Below are 14057 nucleotides of genomic sequence, written 5' to 3' on the forward strand. Positions count from 1 at the left end.
GGTGAAAGAGCGAAAGTCCTTTTTATCGCGAAAGAAGGAAAGGTGAAGCGGCATTAAAGAATAAATCGTAAAATTCATTTATTTACACGTTATTTTTCGTCCATGCACGCACGGGGAGGGCGGTTGACAGCTTTGATGGGAATTTTGAAACCGTGCACCTTCTCCTTCTTGAAATGTGAAATTCGTCTATTAGTCCCGATATAAATCGAGTCAAAAAGTCGACCACGCAATGGTCACCAAAATGTACAAATTCTCACAGAAAATCGTTACCAAATAGATCGATGATTGTCCAATGTATTTTCGAATCTTTAGCGTTGACAGATGATACGCGCATGCATTTTATCGTTGGTGCGCGAAAGAAACATTGATTATTTATTGGAATGCGTGCGATAAAATTAGCGAATCGTCGGATGCTCTTGGGTATTGGTAAATGAAAATGAAGTCTCGTTATTTGTCGAATAGTGGAAAGCGCGCGCACCCGGTGGTAAAGTATCTCATTCCTGCGCGCATGAAAAATTGACTGAACATCTTAAGAGCAGCTGATGGGAGAAACGAAAATTGCGAAGTAAAGGGATAATTTGAGTATATATTTTCGCAATCAACAGAAGCAGCGATTGTTCTTCCTCTTGATCCCTGCTCCTCTCATGATATGATAATGCGCCAAGAGAGATGAAAGAAAGCATCGCAACGCGTGTCCGTTGTCGTCGGGAAACGCGTGCACGCGCCCGTGCAAGAGGAAAAGTTTCGGTCACGGGGGGATGATCCCGGTCCTCGTGTCCAACAATCCTATGAAAACGTACAACGAGGATGAAAGCGAAACCGTGCCCATTGCAATAATTATGTCGCATCGTTTTACCAACGAGATATTTGAAGGAAGCCTGCTCTGCCTCGTGACAATGCCTATATATTCTTGTACCTCGTCCACGATCGTCTCAGTCTTTCCAAGGATTCCTCACATCGCCGTTGTTCTCTCCGTTTTTATTCTCAAACAAATTTTATATTTTCATCTCCTTTTCGTGTAAAATTCAAGATTATTTATCGTACGTATACGCATCACGGTATTTGCAAAACCCTCGTCGCATTGCATTCTCTTATTCCTCCTTGCGATTACTTCCTCCACAGATGGCTCTCGGAAGTTCGAAACTTTTGGCTTTTCTCATCGGAACTGTATCGATGGGAATCGTCATCTGTGTACCAAAATACGACATGGCAGGGTAAAGAATATTTTCTCATTATTTTTACAAACACCATTTTTTTATAACTTATTTTCTTATAGCGGGCTATTTATCGTTTTTCATTTTATTCTCAGTTTCGTGCCGAGTACTTCGATCGATTACATAGAGAAGCCAAGCAATCTTCATCGCGATCAGGTTGCTATGCCTTCTCACAGTCAAGCGCAATTGCGAAGCGAGGCTAACTCTTCGAATGCCAGGAGATCCGGTAATCCGGACAATCGCAACGATAATCCCGATCGTCTACAGGAGCCCAGATTCGGATTCACCAATATTGGCAGCACCGGCACTGTGAGTTCATTTCAAATCCATTCCGTGACAAATTACGAATCAACCAATAGTTTTTTTTTTTTTTTCCCCCAACTACTTCAATCGTTGATAAATCGACGAGGATTGTTTGTTCTTCTCAGGGTTACGGGGTTTCGAATTACGCCCCGGCTAAAATAGATCTGGGAGGACTTATCCTCGGTGCTGTCATTGGTGTCGGAACGATTCTCGTAATTCCAAAGTTGCTCTACGTTCTGTCCGGATCGTACGGAGCATATGCCAGAAGTAATGATTTTAACAAAATTTTAAATCTACTTTAATCACTGGTAACGCAGCGGTGAGAAACGCGGTTAAATCGTTTGATTGTACGAATGTTGAACCAGGTGACGAGGGTGGATTTGCGAATACAATGACGAAATTGGACGACGCGTTGGCCCGTCATGGAATCGATACGACCTCTTGTATGCAAAGAGCGGTTTGCACTTACGCGAAAAAAGCAGCCGAAACGATGCGGGAGGCAAACGATATTACGGACGAGGAAAAAGTATCCTCGTTCGATCGGATGATCGAGACTTTAACGACGAATCAAGTATTCCGTACGGCGATGCGCGGCACGGCCATCCAAGAAGCGGTCGAGGCAGGACGCCGTGGAGAAAATTGTACAAGAACTTATCGTCACTGTGGTTTTTCCCTCGAAACAATTCTCAGCTTAATTTCCAATCTGATGTCAAGTGTAACGTCCTCGAGGTCCTCCCACGAAACTATTCCAACAGCGACGGCTCTGTAATATATTAAAATATTCCCGCAGAGTCAATTTTATCATTAGGTTTTTCTTCTGCTTCTCTCTTTTTTCTATCTCATTCCACAAAGCCATTCATTATAATGATTCATAATTATTTCTATGAATATAGCGTTGCGGTATACAATGTTTGTGTTGAAACGATATAAAAACAGTATATATATCTATATTTATTGTACAAAGATAATACACGTATGTACAAACTCTAAACTTCACCGCGAGGAGCGGTGTCTCCATAGTGAACTGGACAAAAGAAACACTTTTAATTCGCACACTCTGAGAGACGCGCAAACGAGAGGCCAGCGATTTAGAAATTATATATATATATATTTATATACATTTTTTCAATTAATCGGTACACGAGTATAATACAATAATTTACGTATTTACATACTCCTCACTCTTGTTGTACTAACACCGCTGAAATTACATTTCACGCGTTCTCAACACATTGTTACAGCATTTCGTCAATAAATCAGTTTATATCACTAATTATTCATTTTTTTTTATTCTCTCGAATCGAATAATTACCAGATAATTGCGAGGCAAGTCCAAGTTTCAAAAGACCAAAAACTCCTCTGTATCTCCCTTGTGATACGGAGCAGAGAAGAATCTCTTGAAAGCTTCAATAGATATTGTGACTCGAGACTAACGCGATCGAGTACGTCATGAATTTTCACAACACTAACAAACTCGCATAATAAAAAACAACAAAAATGTGTTCATATATATAAGCAACGAAATGAAATATACATTGGATTTTTAACGATTATAACAAGGTGAATAAAAAAAAAAAAAAAAAGTAAAAAAAAATCTTCGACACGGTTGTATTTCAAAAAGATAATAGCGGAAAAAATGAAGATTTCGGCACATTTATGAGACAGAATTGACGAATTTTTCAAGGATTTCAAGAACTTGATGTACTTGACTAGACATCATGCATTTTGACAAAATCATCAAACCTTTTTGATAAAAACAACGATCCGACGAAAGTTTTTATTGTGTCTATAATTTCGATTCAACGACTCCGGAAAAGTTCCGGGAAATATACGTATAACATTTCTAAAAGAAAGCACGAATAGTTTCAGACTTTTTCTTTCTAAAAATAAAACTTGCGGTGAATAAAAAAATGCATAATCAAGACGAGCACAAGTCGTCAATGATCCATCGGTTAATAATCTAAAAATAAAAAAAATAGTGAATCAGCGTCAATGAATTGAGCTATCTAAAGTATGCCTCGTTTGAGAAAGTCGCGACGCGAGGAGAAGGTGCCCGCTGATCACGGAAAAAGAATTGAACTATCGGAAGGAGCGGACAATGTCACGATAAACATCGTCGTTGTGAAATATAAATCTCGGAATGACAGGAAGATTGAGGAGTCTCCGAGAAAGTCGTGATATTATTTCATGCATTTCTTAGCCGGTAAAAGGAGAACAACGCCGATAGCAACGCAAACGTGCCAAAGGCTGTGTATCAAATGATAATTGCGCCGGGTTTGAAGGAAAGCGTAACAAACAAGACCGACGAGGACGAGCAGTATGCCCGCTGGTAAATCGATGTTTCGATAGGGATGTAACGGATAACGAAAGGTTCGTCTGGATTTACATCGCGATCCCCATGATATGCAAATAAGAAGACATCCCGTAACAGCTGGCAATAAAAAGACCCACAACGCGGTACGATTGAGCTCGGAACCGAGAGCGATTACGATAGCACCTGCCAATTGACAAAAGCTCGTTAGTTTCGATCCGAAGGAAGCCATTGCTACGAGCGTTACCCAGATCGACAAGAGGGCATTGAAAAAGTCACAAAATTGTAAAATGCTCAATTTGAGGAGGCAGTAATTGTGAACATCGTCGCCGGCTTCGCACGCGTGATAGAGGGTCGAGAATAGCATGACCGCCGTATAAACGATTGCCTCGGTGTAATATTCGCGTCGAATGGCTACGTAAATTGAGCCGATGAAAGCTAAATTACTGAGGGTCAGCATCAACAAACGTACGAGTTTTCCGCCTCCCGTTAAAACGTACGTATCGTCGGCGCAATCGAAACCACGATATCCTCCTGTGCATTGACACGCGGAAAATATAAAACCACCGTTCAAATAATTAACGCAATGTCCGTTCGAGCTGCAACGTCCCTCAACGCATGGCGACGATCCAACGCTTATCTCCACGTTCGCTGATGTTTCCTTAAGACACGGACAGTCTTTGCAAGCCGATGTATTATCACACGTTTCCCAACAGGTACACGGCGACTTGACGGCGAACGCTTTTAACGTTAAATACCAATTTCCCGGCTCCGGATACGGCACGTGAACCATCGATGGCTCGACGCTTCGAGTTAACAAATCCGGAGCTGTCGTTCTATCGTTACGAACGCAACCACCGCCAGCGGTGATACTCGAATAATAACCTGCGGTTGGAAAAAAATATAAAAAATAACGTCGTTGATCGTTGGTACGATCGAGAGCGAAATGCTAGAGAGAAAAAACATTTACCATGAGAGACACATCCGAAAACAATAACATCCTTCCTGTCGCCATTGGCCAGTTTAATACCAACGGTCAATGTTCCACCAACGTCCGAAATCGGCTCAACTCCAAACTTCAGAGCCACGATACCTTTTGAGCTGAGATTTACCGGCGAACTAGAGTTGTCAATAACGTGCTCGTAATCGAAGTAAAAAAAATCAGGCAATGATTTTCTCTGCAATGGTACTATTCGGAAGTCGCTCGAATTATCATGGTGAGGACGATCGTTGCTCGATCCTGGTAAAATATAGGATATATTGGAGGCCTTGCCCGACATGAGTCGCACACTCAAATAATGAAAAGAATCTGCGTTTGGTCTAAATGTGAGGTAGGCCGCCTTTGTGTCGTTTATCGTTACGTTGCCGAGTCTTTCCGCACTCGTGATGCTCCCGAGTATATTGCAATCATTGTCGCACGATGACCAAAGAGTTACGTTCGACCGTTCACAATTTTCCTTCATTAAAAACTCTATCACCGCCGAGTCTTGATTTTCGTTCAATTGGATAACGTGCTCTTCTCTGTCGGCTATCAATTCGTATGACGCTGGAGACTCGATAAAAAATTCGGCATCCAGCACGGTATCACAGGAGGCTCCGAGACCTGATTGCATGGACATTTTTTTTATATTATATTACATCATCTTATGTTTTATCACAAATAAAACTGCCTATTTCATTATCGAATTTTAAAAAAATATACGAAAAAAAGCGAAAGTTTTTCCCAATGTCGAACATTTTTTTTCTTCTTCTTCTCCTTGTTAACGAAAGCCTCGAAGGGGGAGCGACAATCGAAATTCGACACTCTACCATTTCGTTAATTTGTAATAATCGTTAGCGCGTTTATTCGAGATTCCGAGGGTTGTCTCGAATTAAAAAAAAAAAAAAAAATAAGTCCGCGAACCTTGTTGAGAGATATGTTCAGCGTCAGGATCGGTCCATGATCGAAAAGCAATCGAGTACCAATCACCGGGGGCAGGTGCGAAAATTTTCATGAGATATTCTTCGTTGTCGCTCGTCACTCGTTGACTGTAATATTGTCGACGATTTTTCAAAAGTTTCGCTGCCGTTTTTGAGCCGTCCGGATGGACCAGTGGAATGCTGCCGGATTTTAAGTAGAGGGAAACATTTCGAGGCGAGCATGATCCGATTCCACCGGTTTTCTCTTCTTTTATTGTAAACTTGAAGAGAGCCGAAACCGCGTTTCGAGGGACTTTGTAATGAATTATTGAGACGTGACGGTACGCGGTGTAATCGTCTAATATGTTGGACGGTTGATACGCCACTTTTACGAGCTCGCCGCACAGGCCTGGGCGAAAAACTAGGCCCCATGTCAGTAACAACGCTAGCTCCCCTTTGCACATATTATTGAGAGCTCCCGTCGCGGATTCTCCTTCCGCATAACAATCTCCTCAATTTTATAGACGCCTGAAACGTTATACACAATATTAGTCATAATAAAAAGAATGCGGGCTGCTTCACCTCTCCGCATATTCGGCAATGTTTTCAAGGGAAAATCTTTTTATTCGTATGATTAGGTATATTATTATACGCGTGTGATAATAAATTGTCAGAAAAAAATAACTTTTGATATTTCGCGAAAAATGTATAATAATGCTTCTCAATGGAATGAAAACGACATTGAAATTTCGTCCAACCGCGATCGTAGCAGAAGATGTATAATTCGTTTAATATATACTCGAAACATTCGAATCGATTAATTTCACAATTATCGAGCACGCGCGTTCTATGCAGTATTTAAATAGGCGATTTAGGCCATTGAAAATCATTTATTTGAACAAAACTTTTTCAAGTATACTGTACCAACGTGAAATACTCTATTTATACCGCGAGGCAGGCACGATTAATAGACGACGCTCCTATATTGCAAGTTGGCGCGTAGGAGAAGCGTTAACTCAACATTTCCGGTCTTCAACACAAGAAGCATATTTAAGAGCACAAATTTTGAATGAGTAGCGCGAAAATTGTGTCACGCCGCGTTAACCCCGCTCGTACTATCTTTTTCACGAAAATGTATTTCGCAGTCGTTGCCTACATTTACACCGATGCATATTAAATATTGGATTAACGCGCATGTATAATTCTCGTACGAGCAACGCGACGAAGACAGAGACCGCGTTCTACGACCAATTCTGCGTTTTACGCGGTAAACTGCTCGATAATCGATTAGAATCGCGTGTAAATAATGAACATACGGTGAACTTGAACGAGTTCAACGACGAAGAGGGAACGGAACTCAAAGCGGAGCTCGTTTCTTCTATCGCTGCTTTTTATATATCGCCAAAGACTTTGACGATACAAACATTTCTGAGAAAGTATACATAAACGGAACGTATATATATAAGAGGAAACAATCATTTCTAAGAAGCACGCAGGTGCGTATCAACGAAATCTAGATGAATGAGTGATAAGGACGCAGCAAGAGTGCGACTAGAACATGTCAATGGTGAATTATCGAGATTGCAGAATGAATGAGGTACAGTCAACGTCAAGATACGAGTCAAAGGGCTAATACCGTTCAAGTTTAGCCCAAGAACGGCGCTCTGTCAAATAATCACAAGACCCGAATATTCGACACGAATTTTCTTTATATATATCAGTGGTGCATACCGACTCGCATCCATTGAAGGAAAAATATTTGAGATCCGTTTTAATCGAGTATCAGCAAAAGTCTGTGTGACAAATTGTTATAAAATGTTCGTAAATGCGTATAATGGTAGAGATAAATAAGACGTTATATTTGCTTTGTCAAGTGGGTCGCTGAATTCGCAAACGATGTCTGATTTTCGAGGACGTACGAGATCTCGACTACGTTCCTAGCTGTATTATCATGAAGCCAAAAAATTTTTTTATCAGGCAATAAGATTGGTGTATAATTATCGGTCAACATTGGTGAAATTTTGAAATCTCGTTTCTATGACTAATCATGATTCATTTATGTCGGAGAAAAACAGCTGAATATGACTTTTATGATAAAACCACTACACCCAGCGATTGTTGCGTACATATAAATTGCTCTAGTATTATTTTTCCTTCTGGAAGTCTTTACTGGAAGATAAAGAAAAAAAATATATCAAACTATACGAATTGATGCTTACTTCAAATTTCCTCGATTCGGATTCATATACCATATTAGAGAAATAAAAATACTCGAATATGTTCGAAATTCATAACGATTCCTCATGCTTGTAAAGAACAAAACCAAATCGAATTTACAAAATCTAAAAAAAATCATTTAATCGAGGTTTCTCGTTTTTCATGTTTCACGTATGAATAAAAGAAAAATAATAATACGAAATCTACTGTCGATGCAAAGACAATTTTATAACTTGACAGAACAATAATTTTATGTTGAAGATAATTCGAATAAAAATGTTTGTCAGTGTGTATAATCCCTTACGTTCGTAAGAACCACACGTGGTGGTTGAGTTAAGTGCGATAGGTCGTGAGAGCGTCGTTAGCCGCGTTACAACCCGTCCGGATCGGAACTAATCGCGACTGGATTCACGAGCCTTCGGGGGCAGAGTAGGAAATTATTGATCTCGTTCCAACGTTGCCGCAAACCGTCTTGCGCCTCCCCCCCCTCTCAATCTCTTGCGGCTCCATCTTCGTCGATTCACTGTCGCGCTCGACATATGAGTTTTCTGTCCGGGAATCTGCTACGCGTGACGTTTGACAGAGGTCAGGCAGTTTTAGGCGGTTTGAATATCCCGAGTGCGTTTGCTCCAGTGCCGCAATGAAAAGGAGGCTTCGCAAGGAAAAAAAAAAGAATACAATTAGTTGATGTTTGCGCTAATTCCTGTTTCTTTGTAATACAACCAGCGATAAAATTGCAACTTTTTTCTCCAGTTCAAATGCGCACTGATAAAGATTTCTTTTACCGTTACGTCACTGAATTGATGATTATTCTGGGCTTTGAATCGTCTCTCTCTGGAACCCATTCCACCGTCGACATTTGATTTAAAAATTTCCAAACATTCCGGCTCGGTCGAGCGTCCGCGGTTTCAACTATATATAACGGAGCTCGTCATTCATAGCGACAAAATGAAACGCGGCGATAAGACCAGTCCCAAAGACTTGAGAGTCCCTTTCATACACTTTTCCAATCCGATAAAGTTTTTTTTTCTTTCATAAAAAAAAAAATTGAAATCTTCATAGAGCTCATCTTGGTCGTAGGCGTCGACGTAATAAACTTGGTTTTTTTCTTTTCGAGTTGCAATAGATTTATTGACAAAATATATTAATCTTAAAACACTCTGATGAACCAAGTACAAGAAAAGAATTTGCGATGTTTTTCAAACGTAAAATGAAGTAATGACGATTTTGTAAAAAGATTGTACGTCTTTAAAATTCCCACGAATCGAGCCAGCGCAAGAAATGCATCGGGCTCTCCGGGTCCACCGATGCGGGACCGTCCATTCCATAGGACAGCGGGGCGAACAGATAGAAACTAAAATGACATTGTTGTAATTATTCTAGTACTTAATCGTTCTGTATATTTGGAAAAAAAAATATAAAAAAAAACACTAGCTTTTATATTATTATATTTTCACCGACAAACAATTGTAATAACTTTCGATTTGTTTTCTGTCTCAAATGAATTTTCCAAAGTGATTATACATCTGCTGGTTTCTAAAAAAAATTGTGAATTCAACAAAAACTAAGTCGGATCATAAACAAAGGTCAAACTTACCTGTAAAAAGTGATGGAAATGACGCCGCTCAATAAAACATGATGTAGCACGTTACCAATATTTCCAGATATTTGAAAATATATACCATCGAAAATAAAGTCGAGCGTAACTCCAGTGAGCATCGAGCTATACAATAACGCAGGAAAATAATGATGAAAGTATAAAACGCGTCCCATTGCCCAAAATGGTACGTAGTGAAGAAGCCAGCCGATGAACAACCAAGCACCAGCATTTTTGAGTTTTTTTCTATTGGCCTTGATACGAGGATCGTCTTGACAACCACGCTGTTCACGAACAGATGTGAACAAGTACGTGAAAGCAAAATGTATGAGAAACGCTATATTTCCCCACCAAATTATTGGATTCCCGAGTAGATATATGCGATAATTATTACCCGAGAAGAATTGGCCCTGGAAAAAGATGAAAAAAAAAAAAAAACTGTCAAGTTTTTCAATAGCACGCATCCGAGATCAAAGGATGGTTATCATTGGAATGAAACTTCAATTGAGCATTGCAGTTTCAGAATGTCTTGATAATAAAACTTTTCGATTTATGAATAACGTCAAACCGGCTGGAGTCTAAATAATTAAATAAAATCTCACAATCTTGGACTGCGATTTTTTTTCTTCGTGGAAAAATATGAAAAATGAAAAGCTTGAAAACCATCATGATCACGTACGTCGACGACCGTTTTTTTCATTCAATACTTGGCATCGAGCCACCACCACCGCCGCATTTATTGATATGCGTATTAGTATTTTATCATTTTACACGTACTCGGTAATTAATGGGCCATTGCCAGGGTCGTGAAGTCACTTCTCCCTCTTTAACTTTAAGATCTGAATTTCCTTGCAACATGACTGCATGAGACTCAATGAATCTTGCGATGAATCCCGGGGCATAAACTTGAAAGCTCACGTTCGGTACTGTAACGATAAAATTACTGTAAGTAAATTAAGCACACTTTCAACAATTTTTACGGTCAATATTTTTTTTTTTTTCTACAGAATAGAAAACTTATCCATCCCCCAAAGGACAAACATACATTTGGAATATTGATTATCTTCGATGTTCCAGAGAGCATTCTTGTCTCTTATATTTGGATTGCAGGAGACTTCCTGCTGACTGTAGCCCCTGAAAGTTGAATTCTCATTATTTCGCCTGTTACTTAGTATTTGAAAGAAGAAAATGATATTCACCAGTACGAACCATTTGGGTAATGTTTTACCACTGCACGTTAAGACGCAGTGATGAAGATAGTGAACGAATTTCAATTTGCTGGTAACGGTTTCAACAACGTCACCATCGTTGCCATTGGCTATATAAATTTTCCAAACATCGTTGGCATCTCCGGTTCCATTCTGAAAATCAAAATTTGAATTATTTTCATTCTTATCGAACGAATCGTGTAAGTTTACAGTAATAATGATGATATAAATGCAGAAAAAAGTAATACGAGAAGGATCATGAAAAATATTGGCACACCTCTCCATAACCCGTGACTTGATAGTGCTTTTTCGAAACGGGAGCCACTTCTTTGTGAGAATGTAAATTTCGTCGAGTTATAACGTGTTCCAGCCGAATGAGATCTCCGTGTTTGACCAATACAGGATCCGAGGGAATTTCATTATTGTCGTATTGTTTAACGAGCCACATGTTATTGTCGTCTTTGTGAGAATAAGTGGTGATCTAAAACGGAAACGAAATACAGTCTCGTCCAGATCGTATCGTCAAAAAATATATTCATTGCAATCACTTGTTGCTGCCGAGCGCCTATACCCTCGGGATACAGATGCCAGTGAGAGTGTAAATAACCGCCACCTGTTCGGTGATTTTTCAACGTTATCGTCGCACCGTACGCCAATTGCCGTGGCATTGTCGCATTGTGTAAGGAATTACCTTGGAGCAACGACTGAAATTCCGAACTATAAAATCCATCACCACTTCCACTGGAATGGAAAAAGTATTCGTGATAATCGAACGAAATTTTTCGAAACTACTTGTTGCGAGTATAGAGGCGTGAGGAAATACGACTTGTTATTATTCAACTCTGTGCTCTCTAGCTTTACAGGATTCGTTTAACCATAAAATGCGTAACAACGATGCGATTCTCACCTTTTATTCAATACAGCGAGATGAATATAAAAAAAAAGCATGTACATGAGAATTGGCAAAACGATGAGACAAAGAGCACGAGCCAACAAATGTTTACCGACGTACGTCTGCAAGGGGAAAAAAAAACACGATAATTGAAAAGTTTGTCCATGTTTCTTCAACTCTTCAAGGCTTATTCTGATTGAAAGATTATGTTGTTTCACCACTGGTTTGGATAGGTCTCCGAGCTCTCGCCACAGCTCGTAAACAGTAAAAATTCCAACGAGGAGTACGACGAAGAGTCCAACGAATTTTACGCTTATCGTGCAAGCGAGAGAAGCACCGGTAAAAATCAACCAACTCCACCAACGTTTTGTAAATGGCTCATTTTGCAAAGAGCCAACTTTGGCCATACCCCAAGTTGCGCACATCATGAAACAGAGTAATATCGGATCCAGGAGAATATAACGGTTCAGAGTCAATAGTCCCACGTCTGAAAATTTGATTAATTTTACGAAAATGAACGGATCTCAAAAACTTCAATAAAAATTAAAAAAAACGTACTTACCACACAAAATAAACATAGCTGCTAAAGCTGAGGCCCTAAGAGACTTGGCCAGTTCCCAGACAATCAGGAAAGCCAAGGGAACAATTGATGCTCCCAAAAATGTGCAAAACTGAAATTTTCATAAAATTTTTCATATCATTTCTCAGTTTCAAACTGAGTAGAAGGGAGACCGAGGCAAAACGGGATACCTAAGAAAATGTTATACTTTTCAGAAAATTGTGAATCTTTGTCTAATATCTTACTCTCTAATACCAAGAAATGTACTGGTTTTTTTTTTTTTTGGCAAAACTGAATACCCTTCGTAAATTTTTGAAATTCTCTTTTTTTATGACATTACGAATTCAGAAAAAAATTGAGAATTCCAATTTTTAATTATCAGAAAACGTTTAAAAAATTGCCAGGATAAAAAATAAATTTTGCCTCAATCACGCCCATGTGAATACAGAGGAAATATGAAAATTTAGCCGGTGCTTACAATCCTCATGCCAAGATAGCTGACTCCGTCGAACTTGTCTCCTGGTTTTTCAAACGGGAACGTGCCGTCGTATCCTGTCAAATATCCCGACAGAGCTATAAGCATCTAACGGGAATATATGAAATATGTAAATCCAAATATCTTATTATCCGAATAATTACTATTCTCAAACTAAAGGAAACGACGCTTGCCTTGCCCAGCGGAGGATGTACGTCAAAAAAGAAAGTTCTGTTGATGTACCAGCTACCCATTTTACCAAAATGCGTTTCGTCCCAGCTAAAACCATTTATTGTATTATTAGTATCATTTTTAATTCATTTATAAATACTTTGGCAACCATCGAGTATGGGACTGTTTATTGTACCAGACATGTTGAGGTTCAGAAACGTTGTAAAATCTGGTACCGGCTGTGAGGACAACGATGATTCCAAATAAATACCACCAGTTGCTGGAAAAATAAGAAATAATATTTTTATCAAAAGACTAACATTCGTCAATATCGATGGTTAATGAAATAACGATAAAGTTGATTGACCCATTTCTTTTTAATAACCAAAAAATACCAAGTAACGTGCATGCCCTAATGAGAAGGTCATATAAATTGTACATTTATCTATGCAAGAGGAACAAACAAAAACACGAATAGTAATTGAACAAAATTTTCATACAAAACTCACGAATTATTTCGAGATTCCCCAAAATGAACGTTGTTAGTTTCATCATTGTTTTTCGATTTTTTTAGTTTTGGTACACTCGTCGAACCACCTTGCACCAAACCGGCCGTCATAACGATATCGATAATATACAAAAATCACAATGCAATTTAAAATTGTTGTGAAATTCACAGTAGGATTTACGAATTCATTTCATTCAGGACTTTTATAGAGAACATCATTCTTTCGCAAAGGGTCATTGATGATTATTTGACTAACGGTAATGTGTGGGAATTATAAAGAACCGGTTGGAGTTGGGGAGAGGACATGTCTTTCGCTATGACCGAAGGAAGATGCCGAAGACCAGAGACGTTCCATTGTTGCCATTATTCAAACTCTTTAATATAATTTCGAAACCGTACTTTTTGTGGCGTATAACATTTTAATCATCGATCCCGAAACCATTTTTCATGTAGTTTCTCCTTGCGAGCCAAACCACAAGTTGCTTGAACAATTGTCATTCGCGTTCAAGTTTTTTATTTTCAACAAGTCTCCGGTAAAATACATTGCGTTCTCGGCAACAAGGCTAACTGTGAATTTGGTATTTGGTGTGATGGTGGCTGCGTGTGATTACGATGCTTTTGGGTACGTTTACGTCTACGTCGTTGAAGCAGGTGGGTGGCGGTGTGGCGAGTGGTGTGTCGTCGTCGTAGCAGCAGTGCAGCA

General features: G+C 39.3%; 3 protein-coding genes and 1 long non-coding RNA gene across 6 annotated transcripts; 2 read left to right on the top strand and 2 right to left on the bottom strand.

Moving 5' to 3' along the window:
• The first annotated feature begins 909 nt into the window (after nucleotides 1–909).
• LOC122409342 (uncharacterized) lies at nucleotides 910–2790 on the top strand. Of its 2 annotated transcripts, XM_043416833.1 has the most exons (5): nucleotides 910–1040; nucleotides 1123–1214; nucleotides 1310–1523; nucleotides 1643–1784; nucleotides 1883–2790. In XM_043416833.1, exons 2-5 carry the CDS (start codon nucleotides 1123–1125, stop codon nucleotides 2284–2286), a joined length of 852 nt encoding a protein of 283 aa, XP_043272768.1. In that variant the 5' UTR covers nucleotides 910–1040; the 3' UTR covers nucleotides 2287–2790. The 2 variants fall into 2 exon arrangements, with proteins under 2 accessions (XP_043272768.1, XP_043272766.1); XM_043416831.1 differs by lacking the exon at nucleotides 910–1040 and having other exon boundaries at nucleotides 1079–1214.
• On the bottom strand, nucleotides 2449–8387 carry LOC122409338 (uncharacterized). The gene is made up of 4 exons (XM_043416821.1): nucleotides 8249–8387; nucleotides 5732–6255; nucleotides 4799–5431; nucleotides 2449–4713 (listed from the first exon to the last, which is right to left on the bottom strand). Exons 2-4 carry the CDS (start codon nucleotides 6189–6191, stop codon nucleotides 3698–3700), a joined length of 2109 nt encoding a protein of 702 aa, XP_043272756.1. The 5' UTR covers nucleotides 6192–6255; nucleotides 8249–8387; the 3' UTR covers nucleotides 2449–3697.
• Nucleotides 6778–9595, top strand: LOC122409347 (uncharacterized). Its single transcript, XR_006260662.1, has 2 exons — nucleotides 6778–7223; nucleotides 7315–9595. It is a non-coding gene; the product is annotated as an uncharacterized lncRNA (long non-coding RNA).
• On the bottom strand, nucleotides 8461–14030 carry twisted (Protein O-mannosyl-transferase 2). 2 transcript variants are annotated; one of them, XR_006260658.1, is made up of 15 exons: nucleotides 13356–14030; nucleotides 13043–13126; nucleotides 12870–12954; nucleotides 12679–12783; nucleotides 12204–12312; nucleotides 11860–12128; nucleotides 11657–11763; nucleotides 11298–11490; nucleotides 11027–11230; nucleotides 10751–10902; nucleotides 10587–10675; nucleotides 10319–10467; nucleotides 9542–9951; nucleotides 8730–9298; nucleotides 8461–8596 (listed from the first exon to the last, which is right to left on the bottom strand). XR_006260658.1 is itself a non-coding variant. In XM_043416820.1 (14 exons), the coding sequence occupies exons 1-14, from the start codon at nucleotides 13463–13465 to the stop codon at nucleotides 9193–9195; spliced, it is 2172 nt and encodes a 723-aa protein (XP_043272755.1). In that variant the 5' UTR covers nucleotides 13466–14030; the 3' UTR covers nucleotides 8629–9192. The 2 variants fall into 2 exon arrangements, 1 of the variants encoding a protein (XP_043272755.1); XM_043416820.1 differs by lacking the exon at nucleotides 8461–8596 and having other exon boundaries at nucleotides 8629–9298.
• Between the last annotated feature and the right edge of the window lie 27 nt (nucleotides 14031–14057).

Source organism: Venturia canescens, chromosome 4 (assembly GCF_019457755.1).
Source record: "Venturia canescens isolate UGA chromosome 4, ASM1945775v1, whole genome shotgun sequence".
In the NCBI taxonomy this organism is placed as follows: domain Eukaryota; kingdom Metazoa; phylum Arthropoda; class Insecta; order Hymenoptera; family Ichneumonidae; genus Venturia; species Venturia canescens.

Coding starts and splice junctions, on each gene's coding strand:
- LOC122409342 (XM_043416833.1), top strand. CDS start 1,123: ATGGCTCTCGGAAGTTCGAAACTTTTGGCTTTTCTCATCGGAACTGTA. Junction 1,215..1,309: donor CCAAAATACGACATGGCAGG/GTAAAGAATATT, acceptor TTTTATTCTCAG/TTTCGTGCCGAGTACTTCGA. Junction 1,524..1,642: donor ATATTGGCAGCACCGGCACT/GTGAGTTCATTT, acceptor TGTTCTTCTCAG/GGTTACGGGGTTTCGAATTA.
- LOC122409338 (XM_043416821.1), bottom strand. CDS start 6,191: ATGTGCAAAGGGGAGCTAGCGTTGTTACTGACATGGGGCCTAGTTTTT. Junction 5,432..5,731: donor TGAACATATCTCTCAACAAG/GTTCGCGGACTT, acceptor CCATGCAATCAG/GTCTCGGAGCCTCCTGTGAT. Junction 4,714..4,798: donor TTTCGGATGTGTCTCTCATG/GTAAATGTTTTT, acceptor TTCCAACCGCAG/GTTATTATTCGAGTATCACC.
- twisted (XM_043416820.1), bottom strand. CDS start 13,465: ATGACGGCCGGTTTGGTGCAAGGTGGTTCGACGAGTGTACCAAAACTA. Junction 12,784..12,869: donor TACATCCTCCGCTGGGCAAG/GCAAGCGTCGTT, acceptor TATTCCCGTTAG/ATGCTTATAGCTCTGTCGGG. Junction 11,231..11,297: donor TAGGCGCTCGGCAGCAACAA/GTGATTGCAATG, acceptor TTTCCGTTTTAG/ATCACCACTTATTCTCACAA.